Below are 22,004 nucleotides of genomic sequence, written 5' to 3'. Positions count from 1 at the left end.
AGTAAACAAGCAAATAATATTATTTCAACAACTGATGAATTCTAAAAAGGGAATATGATAGGGCAACAGGATTGAGAATGAGGTGAGGGGAGACTCCTTTATTCCAGGGTGGTCCAGGAGGATCTCCATGAGGAGGGGACATTTGAGATGAGATTAGAAAAAGAAGCAGCACAGATGGTTTGGCTCAACTGGGTTACTAGTTTGTAAACTAGTTTTTTTTTTAGGAAGATAATTTGGAGTGTTTTAAATTTTGGGTGGGCCAATGACTGTATAATATGATCCTTTAGGAGATAACTGATCACATCTAGCCAGACTTGTCAATATCTTATCAATATATACATGTATTCTCAATATGGAATTAAAAATGAGTTAATATTTTAGATGCATATTTATAGTACGTTTGACTTAAAGAACTTCAGATTTGGAGGGAAGGATTTGAGGGGTTCTTTAGTCCCCAAAGAGAGCACTCTTCTAAGTTAGCGCGGGAGGCTGGAGGGCTGTGTTTGCAGTCACAGTGTGAGCTGGCCCATCCTTGCCTCATGTATAAATTGGACTGCTAATGCTGCCCATGTTTTGCTTTTATATAACAGGTTGAAATAGAAAAGAAATGGATTAAAATCGATGGAGAAGACCCAGATAAAGTTGGTGGCTGCATAACTCAGTAGAAGTACCAAGAGTGATGATGATCCACACGTCAGATATGTAACTCAGAGAAACCACATGAAGTTCTGCTATTGGCTTCTGAGTGGTGGGCTTAGGACAGGCCCAGTGGCTGTGTGTACAGAAGCTTAGACCTAAAACCAAACCTTCTGTGTTTTGTGCTTTTGATATGTTTTGCCATAGGGGTTTCATCTAAATGTGTCTATAATTTGTGTGATGTTTTGCTTTTTATTGAAACTCAAAGGCACTGTTATCTGAAATACGTCCTGGCAGCCAGTTTGGCTGAAGGGTTTTTGATTTTTGATTACTGAGTGGCTGATTGTTTTGTACTCTGGATTACCTGAGTGCCATATTTATTATCCCTCAGTCCCCAATCTCTTCTTGCTGTGTTAGCATCTGTACCAGAGGGAAAGGCAATCAAAGAAGATGTAAACCAAAATACTTAACTCCCCTTTTGCTCATCTCTGAAACGTGCTTTGGTAGAGAATGAGGTTGAAACCACAGCTAAAATGGAGATTTGGAAGTATCAGTGGTTTTGAATTATTTATATTCCCATCCTCTGACCTCATTGGTAAGTAATCATTGGGTGTATCTGGTAGCTGTCTTTCCCTGACTCTGTTATCATTTGAAAAGTGTCTTTGTATTCTGGTATGTGCTGCAAAGAAGCTATTCCTGTTGATATACATATTTTAGTACAAGTCACTAAGACATACTGCCTTTTGGTTGGTGGGATTCCTTTCAAAATAGAATCAGAGTATTGGACACTAGTTAAAATATTTATGTACGTTAAAGATGAATTTTAAAAGTTCATGAATATTGTTTTCTAAAAGTATAGACTCTAAGAATGTATTTTGATAAAGTATTATTTGTAATTAACAGAAGCCTCTCTAGAGTAGATTCTAAATCATGATTATTTTATGTAGTGCTGCTATCATGCTATTTTTTGTTAATTATATGCTTAATTTAGAGTATTATTCTTTAAAAGATGAGTAAAGTGAAAGACATTAGATTATTTTACTAATATTTCTGAGAGAAGACATTTCTATTCTTCAAAGTCAGGGAAATGACTACAGTAGTTTAGTTTTTAATGAAAAGCCAGCATCATTAGCACCTATAATACTAGTTGTAATTTCCTTTTAGTATTTACAGCAACAGGTCAGAATTATGTTTTTAGTCTGAAAAACAAACTTCTCTGTGGTTTTAATAAACCTCCAATATATGTTGAATCTTAAATATGATCAGGAGGCATTTTTCTCTATTTGCTGGATTGTTTTGAGTCAAAACTGATATAATGTTCTTCCCAACAACATTTTTTGTTGGCCTAAAGAGTTTATTTCCTATGTTTTATTTAATATTGTATTACATTCATTTTAATCTGTTCAAATAACAGATTAAAACAAACATTTATGATGGTCTGTATCAATTAGCAGATTTTATTGCTTTTCATTTTTTACTGTGAAGGCACAGAATGCAAAAGTCAATGGGAGAAAGGAATTGATGTTTTTTTTAACTTCACTTGACATATTGCTCATAATATCATATGTTTGAGACTCACTGTTTATGTGTATAGGAGGGCAAATCTGTGTGTGTGTGTGTGTGTGTGTGTGTGTGTGTGTGTGTGTGTGATTGTTTTTAAAATTCTACCATCTTTTCTTATCATCTGGCATGGGCACACCCTGGAGCAACTTCAGTCTGCTCAGAACAAATATGGCCGTGGGCCAGATCTGATGCTATACCACAATCCCAGAAGTTAGCTGGGTTAATTACTGCCATTCCCTTCCAAGTATGTTTTATGGCATCTGGCCTACAAAGAACTCACAGTCTGATTTAGACGAACTTAATGAATATTTACACCTCAAAATAAATTCAACAAAGGGTTCAACTAATTGTCTCTCATGCTTCACAGGTTGACTAGTATCTGTGGGTACGTCACTGCTAGGGTCATTTACTCACAAGCCACCCAGACTTCCGGGAGCATCTCAAGACTCATTGTTGAAAATATAGTAACAGGGGCTGGGGATGTGGCTCAAACGCGCATGCGTGCGGCCTGGGTTCGATCCTCAGCGCCACATACAAAGATGTTGTGTCCGCTGAGAACTAGAAATGAATATTGAAAATTCTCTCTCTCTCTCTCTCTCTCTCTCTCTCTCTCTCTCTCTTTTAAAAAAAATATATATATATATATAGTAACAAAAGACTAAAGCCCAAATTGAGTTTCTGCAGCAATGCAAAGGTTGATAGCATTAACAGCAGGGTGCTCCCGCTTAATTGTTAATTTGCACATTTATTAGAACCTTAAATATTCATTACTTAGTGTTAAATTAACATTCTGTGTAGGAATGAGAGCCTTCTTAATATGATTCTTCTGACCTTAGAAATGGCAGGAGGTCAAATGTGACTATGGAGCTCTAAGTGAAAAAAATCAGGTAGGGTCCATTTAGATTTAAAAAATAGGAAGTAGAATTTCTTTTGTCAGAAAGTAAATAGTGATTTTCAAGCCCCCCCCCCCCACACACACTTTTAAAGGAAGTCGGGAGGGAATAAAGGAAGAAATACTTATAGCATTTTAGGTTAGTTTACTTGTTTGACCATTTTGAAGTCAGTTGTTTGACACTATGGCACATTTCCAAAGAGAGGTGCAGTTGTGACTAGTCCCATTCTGTTCCAATTGTTCTAGTCTGGTCACTTTACAAATCACAGAGTCATAGTAACAATATAAATGAGTTCACAGATTGATCATCACATGATCAATTATGAAGATCTGAATTAAAGAATATTTCCTTTTTCAATGGAATCACAACAGTTTATTTAAAAAGGGATGGAAAAAGGATATTTTTCAGAACATAAAGGCTAAAATTTTTGACCTGATGTATATTTTAGACAGTTCTAGGAGTTTAGTTCCCTTAATTCTGGAGCTGTGCTTATAATACAGCCCTTTTCTTATAAATTCAGTTAGAAGGTCTTCCTTAACAATGACTGTTATAATGTTTTACTCAAAATATGATTTTGTGTCCTATCAATACAAATATAAAACAGCTTGAGCCCTAATAATCATGTAACAAAGTATTTTGTAGATTGCATATTGATTTTTCTAAAATTAAAGATGTATTTCAAATAATTCTTGCTGTGCTATGGACTTATATCTTTTGCAAGGCCTGGGGATATTTTTTTTAAGGTGTGAAATCAATTTCAATATCCTTCAAAAATTGACTCTCTGTCAGGCATATGTATAAGACTTCACTATTAAGGACTCATTGAACATGGCATCTTGGCATATCCTGGAAAAATAATACCATCAAACTGTAATTGATGATATGATAAAGGATGATTTTTAAAAGAGCAAATAATCATGACTCATAAAGATATGAAGTGAGTATGTGCATAAAATTTTATTTAACTCACTAACTAATGAGGGAATCCATAAGCTGTTATAATTGGTTCAATGCTGGGTGTGGTGTTACACACCTGTAATCCCAGCAATTTGGGAGGCTGAGAAAGGAGAATCCTAAGTTCAAAGCCAGTCTCAGCAATTTAGCAAGATTTAAGCAACTTGAGACCCTATAAAATAAAAAAGTCATAAGGAGTTCCAAAGAGAATTCAAAAGGAGACATATATAGGATGTAAGGAATTCTTAAATGAATTTGCCAATAGATACAAGATGGGTCTAGTCATTCTTAGGGCAACAATAAAAATATAGTATCCTCCTGTCCTAACAATTAATTTACATTTCTGTGGACAAGAGTCATGTGCATTAATATCAGACTTCTATCATTTACATATTCATAAAATAATTCAAAGACAAAGTAAAGGTATTGATAACCTGGATGAAAATGAGATAGGATTCCATTTCAAAGTCTTATACCATTTTTTTTTTTTTTTGACAATAGGCTGAACTTTGTCCACAGGAGAACAGAATTGTACAACTTGGGCAACTTGTTTAGTAGTACTAAAGAAATCATGTGTATTTAAAAGCAAAATTTTTGAAGTTTTGAAAACTATTTTTACCCAATAGTGCAGAATATATTTTTACCCAATAGTGCAGAATATATTTCAGAGAGCTGGGCTGGGTGCGCTGGGTAGGCCATAATAGATACAAAAGTAAATCAATGCTGATTAAAAAACCCTAATGAAACCAACCTCTCTTTCCATCATAAGAAAACTGACATTTGTTGAAATTAAATTTTTATCTATTAAAGTTAATATTTCAAAACTGTACCAGAAAGATCATGAGCACTATTCTAGTCATTGCTGGTAGTAACAAGGCGTGGCTGTTGTTCTTCTGGAGCAAGAGAAAGGATTAAGTGTCATCGAGTGACATGTTTGTAACAATGTCCCTCAAAGCCCCATCATTTAATTCTTTCTTGTTCAGATCTACCTAGGCTGCCCTGCCCGCTTCCAGGTATCTATGTCATCTATCCTAGACCCTCTCACTCCCTGCACAATTCTGTCCCTAGGACCTTTTGCTCCTAAAGTATAGAACTGTGTGTATTTGGTGAGATATTGATTTTGATATTGACAATTTGATATTTTCATTGACAATTGCCAGTGTTTGTCATTCTTGCTAGCAATTTCATGGGGCTCAACCTAATTACCTGTCTATTTTCCAGGGTTATATGAAACAAGGATTTTTTTTCTTGTTGTAAGTATATTATAAGTTCTTGCTTAGAGCTGGCATTGAGATATGAATTTGACTGTAATTAATTTTTTTTTTTTGGTACCGGAGATTGAACTCAGCAGCACTTAACCACTCTGCCACATTCCTAGCCCTTTTTTATATTTTATTTAGAGATAAGGTCTCAACTGAGTTGCTTAGAGCCTTGCTAAGTTGCTGAGGCTGGCTTTGAATTCGTGATCCTCATGCTTCAGCCTCCTGAGCCTTGTAATTAATTCTTAAAGCAAGATAGTTGCTGGTTATCAAGCAGATAGTTGATTTACTAAAAATACCATAGATAAAAGTTTCAGGTAATATTGTGCTTTTAAGATTATGTTCCTTCCACCTGTATGAAAGAAGAAAATGGATTAGTGTGATTGCCCCATGTTTTGAAAGATTGAAGTTCATTTCCATGAGAATTCTAGGAAGAAACACAAATCGCCATTCCACCTTGAGATTTGCTTCTTTCCCTCATGCCTCTGCACACCAGCACAGCCTTCCAAACCTCAGAAGGAAGGATAGTTTATGTAAATAAAAGGATTGTATCTTGACATTTTTCTGAGAAGCCCCCTTTGTCCTACCCAGAATTGCTGTAAAATCCATGAAATGTAACTTGCAGTACACTTTTAAAACAGAAGAGGGTGCTCTCAGGCAAGCTGCTGTTACCCAGAGTCAGAAACACCAGCGTTTGAATTTGGTGAAGCTTGTATTTTGATTAATAAAAGATCTTGAGGGCATTTTACAAATCATTTCAAAGCATCGTGAGTCTGGTGAAGCATAATTAAAATTAATACAGTAGACAAACACTTTAAAGTATTCTTAATTCTTTGTCTAAAAATGCTGTTGAGTACAATTTTACACATCCCAAGGATTTAAATACTATGCTTATCTCTAAACATTTCTATTAAGGAGACAGAAAAATAGCATGTTCCTTCTCCACTGATTTAAAACTCTAATGAGAGTTAATAAACTCTAAATCTTACTTATGAAGATTTAGAAAATATTGTAATTAATCCATCTTGTGTGGGCATGTAGCAAAGTCAATGTGGTCTCTAGAATTTAGCTCCAGCCCAGGATTGTACTTTCAGTCTATGGGTAAGACCAAGCAAATATTTGCTTGCAGAATATTCCATGTTACCTTGACCCAGGGACAAGGCTTTGTTCTTTCAATCCTCAGAAAACAGTAATGAGCTCTTTCTCTCAGAAATCTTTCTGGGTGGATGTTGCCATTCTTTTATGAAGCCCATTAGAACATTCTTCTTCTAAAAATCTTATGTCATGAGCAAGTCTATGAGTGTAGCATGAGACATTCCCAAAGGTGTCTGCCGCCATCTGAAGTACAGAAGTGTTGCTTAAGGCATTGGCTGCCACAGTTTGTCACTTCTAATAACCTCAAAATGCTATGTCATTACAATCAATCATCTTGCTGATTATTCTAATGTTTATTGAGTGCTTTCTATGTGTCTACATTTTTTCTAGACACTGGGGATAAACAATCACAAAACAGTTAATTGCTGTTATCCTAGAGGGTATATACTAATGCAGGAAGTCAGACAATAAACAGTAATTTGTTATGCAGGAAAATAAAGAAGGGTAGGGTGGCAAAGAGTGGCAGAAGAATGTTGAAATGGAGTTCCAGAAGAAACCTGGAAAAAATAAAGGAGAGAGTCACCTGGATCCTTCAGGGAAGAGTGAGTCCAGCCACTGCTAATGCACAGGTGCTAGAATCAGGGCTCTTGGCCTGTCTCAGGAATATCAAGGCTAGCAGCAAATAGCTACTCAGTGGCAGAGGACCAGGGAGAAGGAAATCAGAGAGGTTGCTAGCAGGTCAGGGAGGAGATCAGGTAGGGCTTTGTAGGCCATGGTAAGGACTTCAGGTTTCATCCTAAATGAGATGGAAACCCATAGAGAGTTTCTGGTGAACAAGTTACATGAACTTTGTTACATGTTAAAGTGAGTCTATGAATGAGTGGGGGGCAATGACAGAAGCAGAGCGAGCAGTTAGGAGCCTATTGCAATAACCCAGGCTTCTTAGTTTGTTCCTGCTGATATAAAAAAATACCATAGGCTGGGTAATTTATAAAGATCAGAAATTTATTTCTTACAGTTATGAGAGGTTGGAGAGTTCAAGATCAAGGTGCCAGAGTATTCAATGTCTGATAAGGGTCAGTTCTTCATAGAGGGCACCATCTATGTGTCTTTGCATGGAGGAAGGAGCAAAAAGGCTCCCTCAAGCCTTTAAAAAAATCTATTTATTATAGTGTGGGGGACTGAACCCAGGGTCTCGTGCATGTAAGGCAAGCACTCTACCAACTGAACTCTATCTCCAATCCCCCTTGAGCCTTTTTTTAAATAGCACTGATCCTGTTTGTAAGGGTGGAGCCTCACATCCTAATTACTTCCCAAAGGCTCCATCTTTTACTACCATCCATTGAGGGTTAGATTTCAACATGTGAATTGTGGGAAGACACAAACCTTCAGACAGTAGCACCAGGTGTGACCAATCATAGTGATTAGGAGTGGTGAAAGAAGATGCAAAATTGTTGAAATACAAGAAAGAACAGTGCATGCTGAGGGACTGGATGTGGATTGTGAGGGGGAGAGGGAATGGAAGATGGATGATTCTAAGATTTTTCATCTGAGCAGCTACAGAATGGGAGCGAAAGATCAGGAGTTTATGCTTGAATGGGATGTGTTAACCTTGAGACATTTATTAGGTATACAAGTGGAGACAGTGAGTACTACTTGGGTGCATAAGGTGGGAGAGAGTGCTGGGCTAAAGATGCCACTTTGGGAACAGCAGAATTTAGAGCTGTGGGACTGGCTGGGATCACCTGGGAGAGAATAGAGATACTAGAAGTGGTCTGAGAGCTGAACCCTTGGGCTTTTTGAAGTTTAGAGGTCAGAAAAACAAGGACAGTAAAGGAGACCAAGGAAGAGCAGCTGGAGGAGAAGACATCAGAGAATGGTATCTCGGTGAGAAAGGAAGTAGTGTCTGCCTCAGATGCTGGTATAGGATAAGATGAGGACTAAGAATTGACCACTGGATTTAGCAACAGGCAGCAGTGTCATTGGAGTAAAGGCAAGGAAAGCCAATTAAGCACATATAGAGCCAGACAGTAGATACTCTGTTGGGGAGGTAAAACTTCTTTTTACTTTCCTAGGTCCTGTGGTTGGCCTAAGAATCAAAATGACTTGAAAGAGATTAAGAGAAGGAAAGCATACAAATTTTATTTAATGTTTCTACTTGTATGTGGGAGTCCTCAAAATGAAAATTTAAAAAAGCCTTCAGGCTCTAGGCACAGTAGTACACACCTGCAATCCCAGCAACTCTGGAAGTTGAGACAGAAGTTGGAGGACATCTTTAGCAATTTAGTGACATCCTAAGCAACTTAGTGAGAACCTGTCTCAAAATAAAAAGGGCTGGGATGTGGCTCAGTAGTAAAGCACCTCTGGGTTCAAATCCCCAGTACCAAAAAAAAAAAAAAAGCCTTTAGACCATAATTCTTATATTAAATTTTATATGAAAAATAAAAAAAATTGTGCTAACATGAGAAGAGAAAGGGGCTTGGAACGGTGACCAGGAAATAATGTGGAACATAATGGAAGGTAAGGGTTATTTTTAGTAGCTTTGTGTGTACAGATCCATTTTGGCATTGACTCCCAGTCTCCGATGATAAGAATGTTTCTTCCTAGCATAGGAGACCACCTTGCTTGTGGGAAATTTTATGACCTGCTTTTAGGTAGAAAGGAGGAGGTCAGAGACCCTTCTTGCACCTGCTATTTCTCAAGTTTCATCAACTTAAAATAATCAATATGCCAAAGCAGCATTTTTTGGGTGGCATGATCTGAACTTCTCGAAGTCTTTTGAGGAGTTGTGCTATAAACATCAGGATAGTAGCTGGTGAGAGTGAGATCCCCCGCCCTCCTTGAGACTCGAGTATTGGCCTTTGTTTCTACTAGTGTCTCTTTTTTCTTTAATTATTATTACTATCTTACCTTATTGATATTAATTATTGCTAAAATGTTCTCAGTGTCAATGCTTATAGAAAATGATTTCTTGTCATCTTTCAATCCATGTCAACTGAATCATGTACTGTGTCTTGCATAGGTGTTAGACGTACCAGCTTGTATTTCTTCAGAGTTTTCACTAACATATTTGTGATGTTGTGGGTGTTACACATTTTAAAATAAATTTAGCCATTACTTTAATCACTTTCCATTTTGTTTTTTATTTTTTTTTCTTCAATGAGCTCTGCTGGGTTGATGTCATATCATGTTGGTATGGTAATCCTACTTCAAATTTTGTTATTGAATTCAAAGTAATCATGAAGCAATTGCTGGTTTCACAATCTTGAGAATGACCACAAGTTACTGCAGGATAAGAAAAGCACAAGTATTAATTCATAGTTTTTATATCTACCTGTTTAAGCATTGGTTCTTTTTATGCTTTGATATAATAATGTTCTATGTAAATGATTGTCCAGTACTACTAAGTGAATTTGAATATAATTAAAGTACCTGCAGAAGGCAGAAATTAAGCAACTACTAATGTAATATTCTATTTTCTTGACTTACTGTTTAGTTATAAGACTGCTTTTATGATTAAAATAAGGAGCTGGTCAAAGTAGGATTTATGAATCATATAATTTATTGAAACACAAAGATGATTTCTCCTTAGGATTACAATGCTTAAAGAGGGGTTGAATAGTGAGACTAAATCCCATCAGGGACACATTGAGAGGTGAGGCACATTAATCACATAGTGAGTTCCAAAATTATTAGAGTCTAGTTGCTCAGTTAGGTTGGAAGCAGGCCTCTGTGGAAAGTAAAACCTAAGTGCAGTGTGAGGTATCCCTTTTTAGAAGAGAGGCTTTCTAGAGAGATGGCGTCCAACATGGAGAACTGTGAAGATCTGTGAAGATATCTAGGGGCCCGCCATATACAAGTGCTGGTGAAGCTTCTGAGATTAACCCAAAGGCTAACTGGGTATGTCCCTGCCTTAATTTCAGCTCTCTGTCTCTTGGGATCTAACCCAGGGTTCACACTTAACTTTAGCTCTTTATCATCCATCTTCAGAGAAGTGACTGAAGGAAGGTAACTTGGCCACAAACTAAGCTCTCAAAGCAACTGTCAGATTCTTAGGTGTATGTGTATTGTGTAGGCCAGTAGTTGAGGTCAGTATTTCACATACGGGGTTTGATAAGGTGTGACATAATATCTATAAAGGGAGGGGATGTACACCCCAAATTCTTGTCAAAGCAAAATCTCACTCACATAACAAACTATATAAGTATTTGGAGTCATTAAAAGATACATAATAATAATTATTACAATTAAAATAGAAGAATAAACTTCAAATTTAAAATATTATTTCTCTGCACACTAAGTACTTAATGTACAAAGTGACCGAACAAAACTTTCCAAAGATATAATATCTTGTAATTCTTTTTATTTTTTATTTTATTCTTCTAAATTTAAAAGCACAAATAAAAACTTGACATGTCCACATGGAATGACAGAATTGAAATGAACTCAGTTCTATTTCTTTATCTTTACAATAACTGCTTATTATGAATCCATGGCTTAAATCCAAGAATATGTATTACCGAGAAGGATGGAGACACAAACTGCATGTGAAACAAGTTTGAAAAATTCTGGCCCATTATGATTTCCCAAAGTGAATACATATATTTGAGTCTGTGTGTATCAGGGATCCAACTGGATAATTTGGAGTTCTCCAAATTAACTTCCATGTAAGTATAATGTTTATTCAATGTTAAGAAATTAAAATATATTCATCTTTGATATGCATTATTAAAACCCAATAGTAATTGTGCCAATTATTTAGAATGTAAGGTAATAAATTGAATGGGGGGTGGTGAGTGTTTTATTGTGGACACTTCTTAGGATTGTGTGTGTGTGCTGATAATCAAATGCAGACTGACTTTGTTGTTTCATTATTGTGTTTAAATTCTCAACAACACACCTGGTATGGCCTGTACTTGGAGCTAACAGCCCACACTCCCATCTTGGTAAACCACTGGATTGTAGATATTTATGCCTATTAGCAGTGTTCTAGTAGTAAAAGGAAAACTAATCACACAAAGGAGAGAGTGAGACAATTTCTAGGACTATCTCTGTAAGTAGACAAGAGGAGGTGGGACCCAAGACTGCTAATGGAGGGGCTGCCTTAGGTAAAAAAATAAAAAACCAAAATCCCCAAACTAACAGTTCAACACTGTAGTGGGTGAAAGACAAGTAATATGGGCACAGGTGTAGGGTACAGTCCTATATATTCAAAGTATTATTCCTTCATTTTTTTTTCTAGAAGTAGAACTGGATTCAGAGACTTTCTACATGTCCCATTGACAGTAAGAGTCCTATTTCTTTAAGAATCCTTTATGATCAACAGATTTTAGTTTTATTTTCTTGAAATCTTTGATCATATCTTCTGGTACATGCTCTTTACTGGTATTAGTGTTCAAATATCAACTGTACTGACCCAAACAAGGACGTTCTTGGGACTTTGCAACTAAGAGTATCAATCCCTTCTAATGGAATACATGATAAGGTAGCTCTGATTTGGGAAACCCACTTGTGAATACTCTAGAATTCAGTCTCCTTTTCTGCTTCTCATCTCTGAGATGCTGCAGATCTTGAGTGGCTGCGTGGGGGTCGGAGATGACACCTAGTTGCTATGCTTGTCCTTTTCCTGTGGAGTTTTATTTTGATATTTTCACACTGTTCAGAGAGAATTCCACCCAAAGGTCCTCAAGTGCCATGAAAAGGACAAGGAAAGAGCATCTCTGAACAGTGGCATTGTTAAATGCCAAGAGCCTGTCTCTCCAGTGGATAATTTTGAGATATTCTGAAACACTTTTTAAAGGCCTTGCTAAGAATTCATTGTGGAAAAGGACAAATTCTATATTAAACTTGCTCTGGGATCAGAGATGGCCTTGGGTAGGATTGTGAGCTAGATGGTGCTCATAGTCCTCTTTTTATTGCCTTTTCCTCTATCGGGAGATGCCCCAGCCCCTTCTCCCTGTATCTCCACAAAGATCTTGGAGGCTTCCCCCTCTCTCCCTTCTTGCTTCATATAATCGAGTGCCAGTCATTTAGACCTTGCTGTCTTTCCACTCTGATGTTGCTTCTGCTGCAGGTTTTTCTAACAGTGTTGCTTACTCGTCCATACCTCCAGACCTTTAAGCGTGTCTCTGTCTTCACTGTGGCCATCCTCCCACCTAGCCTTCATGCTGCTGTCTGTGATGAGGAACACATTATCTGGCACTGGCTTACCAGACAGCCTCCGCTTTCACTCCAGCTTGCCTTGTTCTCTGTCCTGGCCAAGCTGAACTGCTCTCATTCCTCAGACCCATTCTGTCATCAGGCCTCAGGCTTTAATACAATGTCCTTTCCTGGAACAATCTTTCTTGCCTCCTTCCTTTGGCCCTTATGTCCTATAGATCTCAGTTGAGAGGTCCTAGGAAGCCTTGCCTGGGCCTCCCATTCAGGTGAGGGACTCCTCATATGTCATTTTTACTACTAATCCCATTATATTGTAATTACTAACATTTTTTTCCCACCTCACCCTGTCTGGGACATTGATTAGAGTGGCTCTGCCCATTGTGATTTCCCATTTTCTGGGAAGAAGCTCATATACAAGGGTAATAATAGGTGGTGGTAGAAACAAAGCTGGTAGTGTGGGGCTGCTCCCTTGGCTGGAGTTTAGGCAGCTATGTCTTGAATTAAAAATGTCATATGAATGAATGGTAGGGTGGATTTAGATCAATGCACTACTTCCCCCAAGAATGGTTGCATGGTAGTCTCTAATCATTCCCCATGCATAGGCCAGAAACTCCATTTTGTAACTGGGTAACAATAAATTCAAATCATAATATTTAATGAATGCTTTACAGATTGGAGGTACTATGCTAGGTACTTAGGGAGCATATAGAGAATTTCATCAGTCCTCAAGGAATTAAAACATCACACTTATGGTTACAAATGTATTTTTCTTAATAAACACACACACACACACACACACACACACACATATATATATATCCTCAAGGGATTGAAAAGATTAAAATGTTTGTTTCAAAATTTGATTTAGTCTTGTTTTTGAATGCTTCTGAATGTGGAGAACTGCCGCATTCAGAAGCATTCAAAAAGCATTCAGGAGCCACTTGTCAAAAGAAACAAACTTTATTTTTAGAACCACACACGCCAAACAAAACAGCTCCTCAGGAAAACCTTCAGAGCCCAACTGCCACCACCTGCTTCCCACAAGCCTCTCTACCTCCCCCACTCCTCCTGCTCTTGAGGCCAATTGGCTGGGTCGCGTGGGCGGAGCCAAAAAGTCCCCCAATGAGCAGCTCCATAGTCTGAAAGGGTGGGGAAACAGCCCAATGAGCATCACCGCAGAGGAGCCAATCAGCTAGAAGTTGCTAGGGCCACTGTGAGCCAATCATTGTCTGGCAGTCTGAAAGTTTGCTGGGGTCCCTTTGGCTGTGGCTCTCAACATGGAAGCCATACACTTAGCTTTTAAGCACCTACTATATGCCAGGGACCACGTTTTCTCATTTAATTCCCAACATCTGATAAAGTGTTATTTCTCAACTGTCTCTGTTAGAGATATCTGGAACCATTATGTAGCCGCAGGGTTTTTCTTCCTTGTGCTTGAAACAACACTAGGTACTTGATTTCCTTCACTTGTCTATATAAGGATAAAATGCAACCTTGAATGGAAAACATTCAGATAAGGAATGACTAGTTCACCCCCATAAATGGGTGTGCAGACACACACACACACACACACAAACAGGGGTTTGTTAGGAACTTCTTATGTGGCCAGGATGATGCTAGGTACTACAACATAGGAAACAAATGGGACTGTACAAATCATGCTGTACTGTAACTCATGGAAACACAACATTGCCCACTTCTAAGCCAAAAGAAAACACAATTACAAGCAGGAGTGACAAGGGTGGTAGTGGGCTGTGAAGTCGAGTAGTTACTGTATTAGTTTTCTCTCTTAATGCTTTTCTCTTGGTCCTTTGACTTGAGACATCAGGCTTTTTTTTTTTTTTTTTTTTTTTTTTTAGAGAGAGAATTTTTTTAATATTTATTTTTTTTTTTTTAGTTTTTGGCGGACACAACATCTTTATTTGTATGTGGTGCTGAGGATCGAACCCAGGCCGCACGCATGCCAGGCGAGCGCGCTACCGCTTGAGCCACATCCCCAGCCCCTGAGACATCAGGCTTTTGTTGAGGCTTTTCTTGTCTGAGATCACTGGCGGTTCCCAGGTTGCCAGCTTCTTCAACTCCATCAGGGATTTATGAAGCAAAAAAGAAAACTAGGGAATCACTGCTGTGTCAGTCTGGCGTTGCAGGGTCCCTCACTGGTCTGTCTGCTTCTTTCCATCTTTAAGAGTCTTCTTATATTTGTTTTATATGGAATATCCAGAATTTTTATATATTCTTAGCTGAAGGATCAACAATGATCTCAGACAAGGATTAGGAAGAAGTACATCTATTCTGTGTTGTCTCTGCCCGTCCGGATACTGAAGCACCTAAGGCAACAATGCAGAATATTTAAGATATTGCTATTTACCTCTTACAAAATGAGACAAATTAGGAAAACAGAAAAGTACAGTTATTGTGAGAACAAAGCTGGTTGGTTCTCTCCAGATCAGAGGATTCAGCTGAAATTGTTGGTCATTATTTCAATCTTCTCTAAGTGGAAATTTAGGCTGGAGAATTAATTGGAGACAATGAACATTATTCTTTCTAATACATCATGTTCATGTATAATTATACACATTATGATTAAGAAATGAAAATGGAATCATTTCTTATCTAGGAAGTTATTGAAACCTTAATAAGACACTGATGAGAATGTAGAAAAATAGGGACAGGAAAACTGTTTAAAATAATTTTGCATATGTTCTATGAGTTAATTATTATCAGCAACTTACATATATACACAATGTATACGTCTTCTGAATATTAAAGCATTTTGAAATTCAGTGATGTGCTCACCAACAGAGGTCCATTGTGTGATAAGGTCACCAGTTGGCCATAGCATTGTGTCATATGGTTGTTTCAACTGAAATCCTGTTGGGGTGCAGGGAGGGATTCATCATGGTGGAAAAGTGTCAGATGTTCAGATTGTGCCAGTTGATTCTGGAGTTGTATTAGAAAATGGGAAATGTTATAAAAGTGCAGCATATAAATAAACCAGAACTGCCAACATGCAACCACTTCAAAGTTACAAGGGGAGGCAAAGATTATCTGGATTTTCATTTCCTGGAAAATGTGAGGGATGAAGCAGAGGCAGAGAAACACAATACTGCTAGGCTTAATGCATCAGTTGCAAAATGTTAAAAAACTAATTATGAATATTTCCTGCCTTAAGCCATATGCCCAAAGACTAACTCCTATTTTTCATTATAGATAAATTTATTATTTAGAATCTATACTGAAACACCCTGTGCTTGGTTATTAAGTTTAATATGGAAAAGATAATGGGCTGTCTCTAAAATATCTATTTTTTTACATTGTTATCCAAGAAAAGGACTTCATAGATATGGACTTTTTACACATTAAAGCATCATGAAATGGTTTCTTTACTTTTTGGAATAGTATTGCTGAAACCTCAAGGCAAAAATAATGGGAATATACAGAATGCAAAGAAATTAATCTGATTATTAAGATTTTCAAAATCTGGTGTCAATACAATGATGTAGTAAATATATATTATGGTTTCTAAGCAAAGCATACAAAATGAAAATCTGATGTTCTAATCTGTGACAGGTGACTGGAGGAGAGCTTCGTGCCTTGGTACAAGTGTAATTTCTAAGAACTAAGTACTCAAAGAAGGAACAAACCCTAGCATTCCCTTTTTATACTCTATTTACTAACATAAAAAGTAGTCACTGTAAAATTGCCTCACTGAGGCTCTGGGATTTTGAAATTTCAATTTTAGCATCAAAAATGCTTTGTACATGCAACACACTTCCCCCCTGACTTTGAAAAATTGACAAAAGAAATGTGATTATTTCATAACTATAAAAATCTGCTTGTTTCATGATAATCTTGGGTCAAAGCTGTCAAATATCAGTCTATAAAGATTCCTTTTCATACTTTTAAAATGCTCTTGTGACCAAAGAGGGTACTCACGAAACTTCAAATGCTGAGATTAAAATAGGGAAAACCAAACCTTCTATAGTCACAGTTCAACCGGATAATGGGTCCTGTATGAGTTGTCTCATACTGTATAACAAATTACCTCAAACACTTAACTGCGTAAGGTGACAAACATAATTTCCAATGACTTCTAGGTATCAGAAATCTAGGAGATGCTTAGAGGGTGGTTCTGGTTCAAGATCTCTCATAAGGATGCAATACAGCTGCCATTCTGTGTTGTAATCATGTGGTAGCTCAACTGGGCAAGGATTCATATCCAAAGTTATGCAAGTGATTGTTTGCAGGTTTCTAATATGTGTGGTTATGGGCTGGAGTCTCAGTTCCATAGGCTACCTGAGTGTTAGTGTGGCAAGACAGTTGGTGTAGGGATCCAGCTTCACCTGATTATAGCCATCATCATTTGTAATTGTCATTTTGCCCACCGTGTGACCCTAGTATATACTCCAAATCTAATGAGATAAATGAAATCATTAGGAGAGCCGAGTGTCATGTTCCTCATGACTAAAACACTCAGGGTTACTCCAGGTGAACTGGGCTGCGCGAAATAACCACACAAGAGACAGAGATAACCTTTTTCTTTGGGGGTCCTGTGACGGCTCCTCTGAATTTAAGGGTCTGCAGAAAGAGAGAGAGAGCCAGCACATGCTGACCTTTTTATTGAGGAGAAGCCATTCAAATGAGGCAAGGGGTCAGGTTTCAGGGGGTTGAGACTAGCTTCATGATGTCTTCTGTCAGCAGATTGACTGACATCTAGGAAGGCCACACCTAAAGGCAGAAAGGGACACACAAAGAAACAGGTGAGCATAGCTCAACCCATGGGACTGCGGAAGGCACGCCTATGTCTGAAGACACATTCTGCTACTTCGAGGATTGGGGCAATCAATAACCAGGTTACTATGAAAGTGACCAACAGATCCTTTTCAGATCACAGGAAGGAGAATGCCAGTCATTCAGTGAGACTGCCTCCCACAGCTGAGCATTTTGTGTCATGCTTGTGCTGTTAATAATTTTTGAGAAAGTCTAGGTACATTCTAGCTGGCCATGGCTCCCCTTTGTCTAGCTTAGTATGTAAACCCTTTCCTGCCTCGGAGTGTAGAGATACTTCTGTCTTGCTGTTGCCTAAGATTTGCATCTGTCTATAAATCCCATCCTAAATTGCAAAGACTGGATTTGTCTCTTTCCTCAGCTTCTTGATACCTCTGTCTTTGGTGACTGGTTCTGAAATACCAAATTTTTCCAAAATAGCTGGGTTCTCCAGAGTTGAGTGATGTGGGTGGGAGCGGGGGATCCTACAGCCATTTATAACAAATCTGGGAGTGATGTATCATTACTTCTGCTTTATTCCATTGGTGGGAGGGGAAGATACTAGGTGGTGAATACCAGAAGGCAAAGATCAACTGGAAGCCATGTTGGAAGCTGGCTACCAAAGGTTCAGAGCAGATTTGCAACTTGGATCGCAGTGAACTTGGATTAAAGCATGCCTCTTCTTTTTTTTTTATATAGTTTATTTACATTTTAGTTTTCGGCAGAAACAACATCTTTATTCATATGTGGTGCTGAGGATCGAACCCGGGCCGCACCCATGCCGGGCGGGCGCACTACCGCTTGAGCCACATCCCCAGCCCCAAAAGCATTCCTCTTCTAATGGTCATTATTTATTGTTGAGAAGAAAATACCACTGAACCTACCAGTGACCATACAGGTAGACCACAAGAGACAAACAGAAAGTTGTTGACATTTCTTGCTAACATTGCATAAGTTTTCTATAATCTGAGTGTACTAAGCAATAGTAATTCAACTGCTAGTCAACTTATAATGAGCACCAACGTCCAAATTTGATTTAAAAAATATGCATGATACACAGTGTACCCCTGAGAAAGGGATAATATATAATAAAGTACAACAAAATGGTATGCAGTCACAAAAAGTTAGCTGATTACCAATCATATGCATTTAGGAATAAAATTTTAAAATCTTGCTATGAAGAAGATGGAAAACAAGAGACCTTTCAGCTTTCTTATTTCCCAGCTTGAATAATTTAATTGCATTTTATAATAGAAGGAATCAATGTCTGCTTTTAGCTTTTCTATTTTGGGTTAAAGATAAGTCACTTTGAATATTCCTAGTTGCAAATTGCCAGGTAGAGATATAACCATCAAAAATTACCATGTAAGCTTCTTGGCTTTTGTAAAATAAATTTCCAATAGTTTTCAATTTATGAAAGTCTTCTAAGGGGGTCATATGAACCAGCTGCTTGAAACACACAACCTTAAGGTACCTGGTTGCAGGCAAATACAGAGTGGTAGAGGATACTCTACTGCACTTATATTTACAGATAAATAAATAAACAGCCAATTTTTAAACCTAATAGGATTTTTAATCATCAAATAACCATCTGGTTAAGTCAAGGCTTATCTTCAGGCTAGAAAGACTGTTTAAAAGGTAGAGTGGTGGCAATCGATGACTTCTTCCTTTTTCTAGCCCTCCAGGTTGTCTGTGCTTACATTTACATTTAACTAGGTAAGCTATACCCCTTATGATATGCTCAATCTTTCGGAAGATGGAGAAAATGATTGCAGGTCAAAAGATAGTGACCTCTGCTTGAGAAAAAGGAGACTGGATGCCACTGGGTACCTGACTTCAAACAGTGGTTCTCAACGTTGGTTGCATTTTAGAATCAGATACTCTGGGGTGAGGCGTAGGCACCAGACCTTTTTTTTTTTTTAAAGCTCCTCACATGATTTTAATGTATACCAAAGTTGAGACTCTGAAGACAGTGGGTCTCATTTGAATGTCCATTAAAACCACCCAGAAAGCACGTTAAAATTACAGAATGCTGGGCCCCTCCCTCCAGTTTCTGATTGAGTGGGTGTGGATGGACTTCGATCTTTTGCATTTTAAATAGGTTCCCAGGTGATGTTGCTGCTGCCCATTCTCTTGATGGCTCTCGCTATATTTTAAAATAACAATATGGAGTTCAGCTGGGTTTAGGGGTGGGAATGAAAATTGGTAAAAGCAGATATCACTAAACTCCCTTCTTATCTCTTGCCACACCCTTCCTTCAAAGCTCAAGTGGAACTGGGATCTACCACTGCATTGTCCCTATTTTCTTGGTCTTTATTTCACAGAGGAAATAAAGGCCCTTTGGAGTCTTGGGAACAGCCTAAAGATGGTAAGGCCCGACCTAACCATTCATTCATTTTAGCTGTCCTTCCTCAGGCAGGCCAACCTCTCCTCTGAAGAGACAGCGCTTGCAATCAACCCTGCTCCACTCACGGAGCTTAGCTTCTTCCGTGCCCCGCCCTTGGCGTTTTCCGAGGTTGCGTGGCAACGTTCTCTCCTCACCGTTCAAAACCGGCCCGCGCGCCCCTGGGCGGTACATCCCGTGCTGCGCAGGCGCGAAGGGCCCGCTGGAGCCGCTGTCATGGCCTGCGTCAACCCAGTGGTAAGGAGGGCCGCCGGCTCTGCGCGTGGGAGCGGCCTAGGACACCGGTTCACAGTAGTTGAACCCTGCACACCCTTTAGTCATCAGTGATAAGCCATACACTTTCATAAACCCTGTTCCTCACTTCTGTGTTGAGGAAGCTGACAAGGGCCAGTGGTTTGGCCGGAAGTCGGGCCTGGCCCAACCGGAAGAAGTGATGTCCTCCTCCTCCAAGTTGAGGTTGTCTAGGTTAGGGTTACGTGTTTAGAGGTCGAACTCACCCTCTGCCTTGTGGATTTTCTGTATGTTTAAAAATTCCTAAGCTCACTTGTAGTCTAATTTTTAATTTTGCTACGGGCATTGTCGATTCAAGCTGTTATTTACTAATATGAAATAACAGGTAATGCGATATGGCTTGTCACCCCATCGTCTTCCTTTTCCCATTCTCTAGCCCCTTTCGCGCTGAAGTGTTCAACCTTCAGACATTGCCTTTGTGTCCTCGAAGAGTACCTGAACCTCACAGAATTCACAGGCTGACTGGCACTTGTGAGACTCTCCATCAATCTTAAAAACCTAAATTAAAGAAAAAAAAAGAATTCATCTTTATTATCAATAGACTTCACATTTCCTGAAAGACAATGTGTTCATCCAGATGGGTTTTTTTTTTTTTTTTTTTTTTTTGGAGGGGACAAATATGATTCCAAGTATACATAAGTAGAATTAAATGTTCCATTTTTAGAGGCATGCTATTTTAGTGTCTATCCATTTTATGATACTGTTTTAAGAAATGTAGAACACTTATACTTGAAAACAAGTTTACAGGGTGAAATGATTTCCCTGAGTGTGAACTCCAAGGAGAGGGTGGTGTGCATGTTTTCCTTCAGAGGTGTTAAGATGGACTTCTGGATTATATATAGTTTTAATAAAGATAGTAGATAGGGAAAGCAGTATGACGTCTAAATGTAGTCTTAGAAGAGAAACTACGTTCAATACCTATTTTGCTTTTGAAAAATTGTGTCTAATGGCTTCTTTTTGACTGCTGCTGTTATACTCTGAGGGCAGATCTTAAAGATGTTTTTAGCCCTAGGAATTTTTTCCTCTAGCTCTAAGTGTGATCACACTAGCTAGGATTAACACTGAAGCACCCCTTTAGAATGCCTTTATAAGGGTAGACTGTTTTAGAAGAAGCAACCAATCTAAGGGCACTTAGCCTTAATGAATATGCTTGTGAATAACATATTATTTAAATGTTACTGATTGGCCTATTCATAGGCTTACCCTGGATCTTTAGAAGGATTATTTTAGAATTTAGCTTCTCTTGGAGTTTACAGGAGTATTTAGAGTATTTTATGGGAAGTATGAAAAAGTAATCCTAGAATGCCACAGTATTCATTTTGGCCTGATTAAGCAATTTGAGACAAGAGCAACTAAATTAAATTCCTGTTATGCCTTTTCTTGTCAGTGGAACTTCCACTGGATCAGTATTGTCAGCACTTAGAATTGCCATTTTGGATTGGAGACCTGGGTGGAACACACTTTACATAGCTTTGAAGGACTAAGTTTATTGCACATGTTCATTGTTGTGTTGACATAAATGATGTTTAATCTGGGTATGAATCTGCTTAATTTCATTTCATGGCATGTTTTTACTAGGAAACACTTTAGGATGTTATTTTGTTTCTACAATATGCATTGTAGAAGGGTGAGGTTGTTAGTGCCCTTTGTAGTTTTTGTTTAGGAAATTCATTTTGGTGCAGTTGTTTATTAACTTGATAAGGGTTCAAAATATGTGTGTGCACACATGTGTGCATACACACTTTTTTTTTGGTTTGTGGGATTTGAAAGTAGGACAGGTTTTGATTTCCCCAGTGTTAAGACATGAAGTTTATTTACATTTATGGAAATAATATAGTGAACTCTACTAGTTCACTAATAGTGGCTACTTTGAGAAAAAGTTAAATTGAAAACAGTTTAATTTCCAGCTGCCTTAAATTAATTTCCATTTTATAAGGAATGGGGAGGTTAAATACTGCCACAGAAGTCAAGTAACATAACCAT

At 38.1% G+C, this 22,004-nt stretch overlaps 2 protein-coding genes across 5 annotated transcripts in view; both read left to right on the top strand.

The window, feature by feature from the left end:
* The window catches only part of STON1 (stonin 1), a 51,322-nt gene extending 49,024 nt beyond the window's left edge, over window positions 1–2,298 (top strand). For all 4 annotated transcript variants that reach the window (XM_081264464.1, XM_081264467.1, XM_081264465.1 and 1 more), the window contains exon 4: window positions 591–2,298. In XM_081264464.1, the coding sequence (XP_081120590.1) occupies window positions 591–665 (75 nt within the window). In that variant the 3' untranslated portion in view covers window positions 666–2,298. The remainder of the gene's footprint in view (window positions 1–590) is intronic.
* Window positions 2,299–10,389: 8,091 nt separating this feature from the next.
* The window catches only part of GTF2A1L (general transcription factor IIA subunit 1 like), an 83,995-nt gene continuing 72,380 nt past the window's right edge, over window positions 10,390–22,004 (top strand). Inside the window, exons 1-2 of the mRNA XM_081264468.1 lie at window positions 10,390–10,408; window positions 19,742–19,967. Of these exons, the coding sequence (XP_081120594.1) occupies window positions 19,947–19,967 (21 nt within the window). The 5' untranslated portion in view covers window positions 10,390–10,408; window positions 19,742–19,946. The remainder of the gene's footprint in view (window positions 10,409–19,741; window positions 19,968–22,004) is intronic.

This window comes from Spermophilus citellus (assembly GCF_964194105.1).
Source record: "Spermophilus citellus genome assembly, chromosome: 13".
Classification (NCBI taxonomy): Eukaryota; Metazoa; Chordata; class Mammalia; order Rodentia; family Sciuridae; genus Spermophilus; species Spermophilus citellus.
The sequence above is the reverse complement of the archived record's forward strand: the minus strand, read 5'-3'. Positions and strand labels throughout refer to the sequence as shown.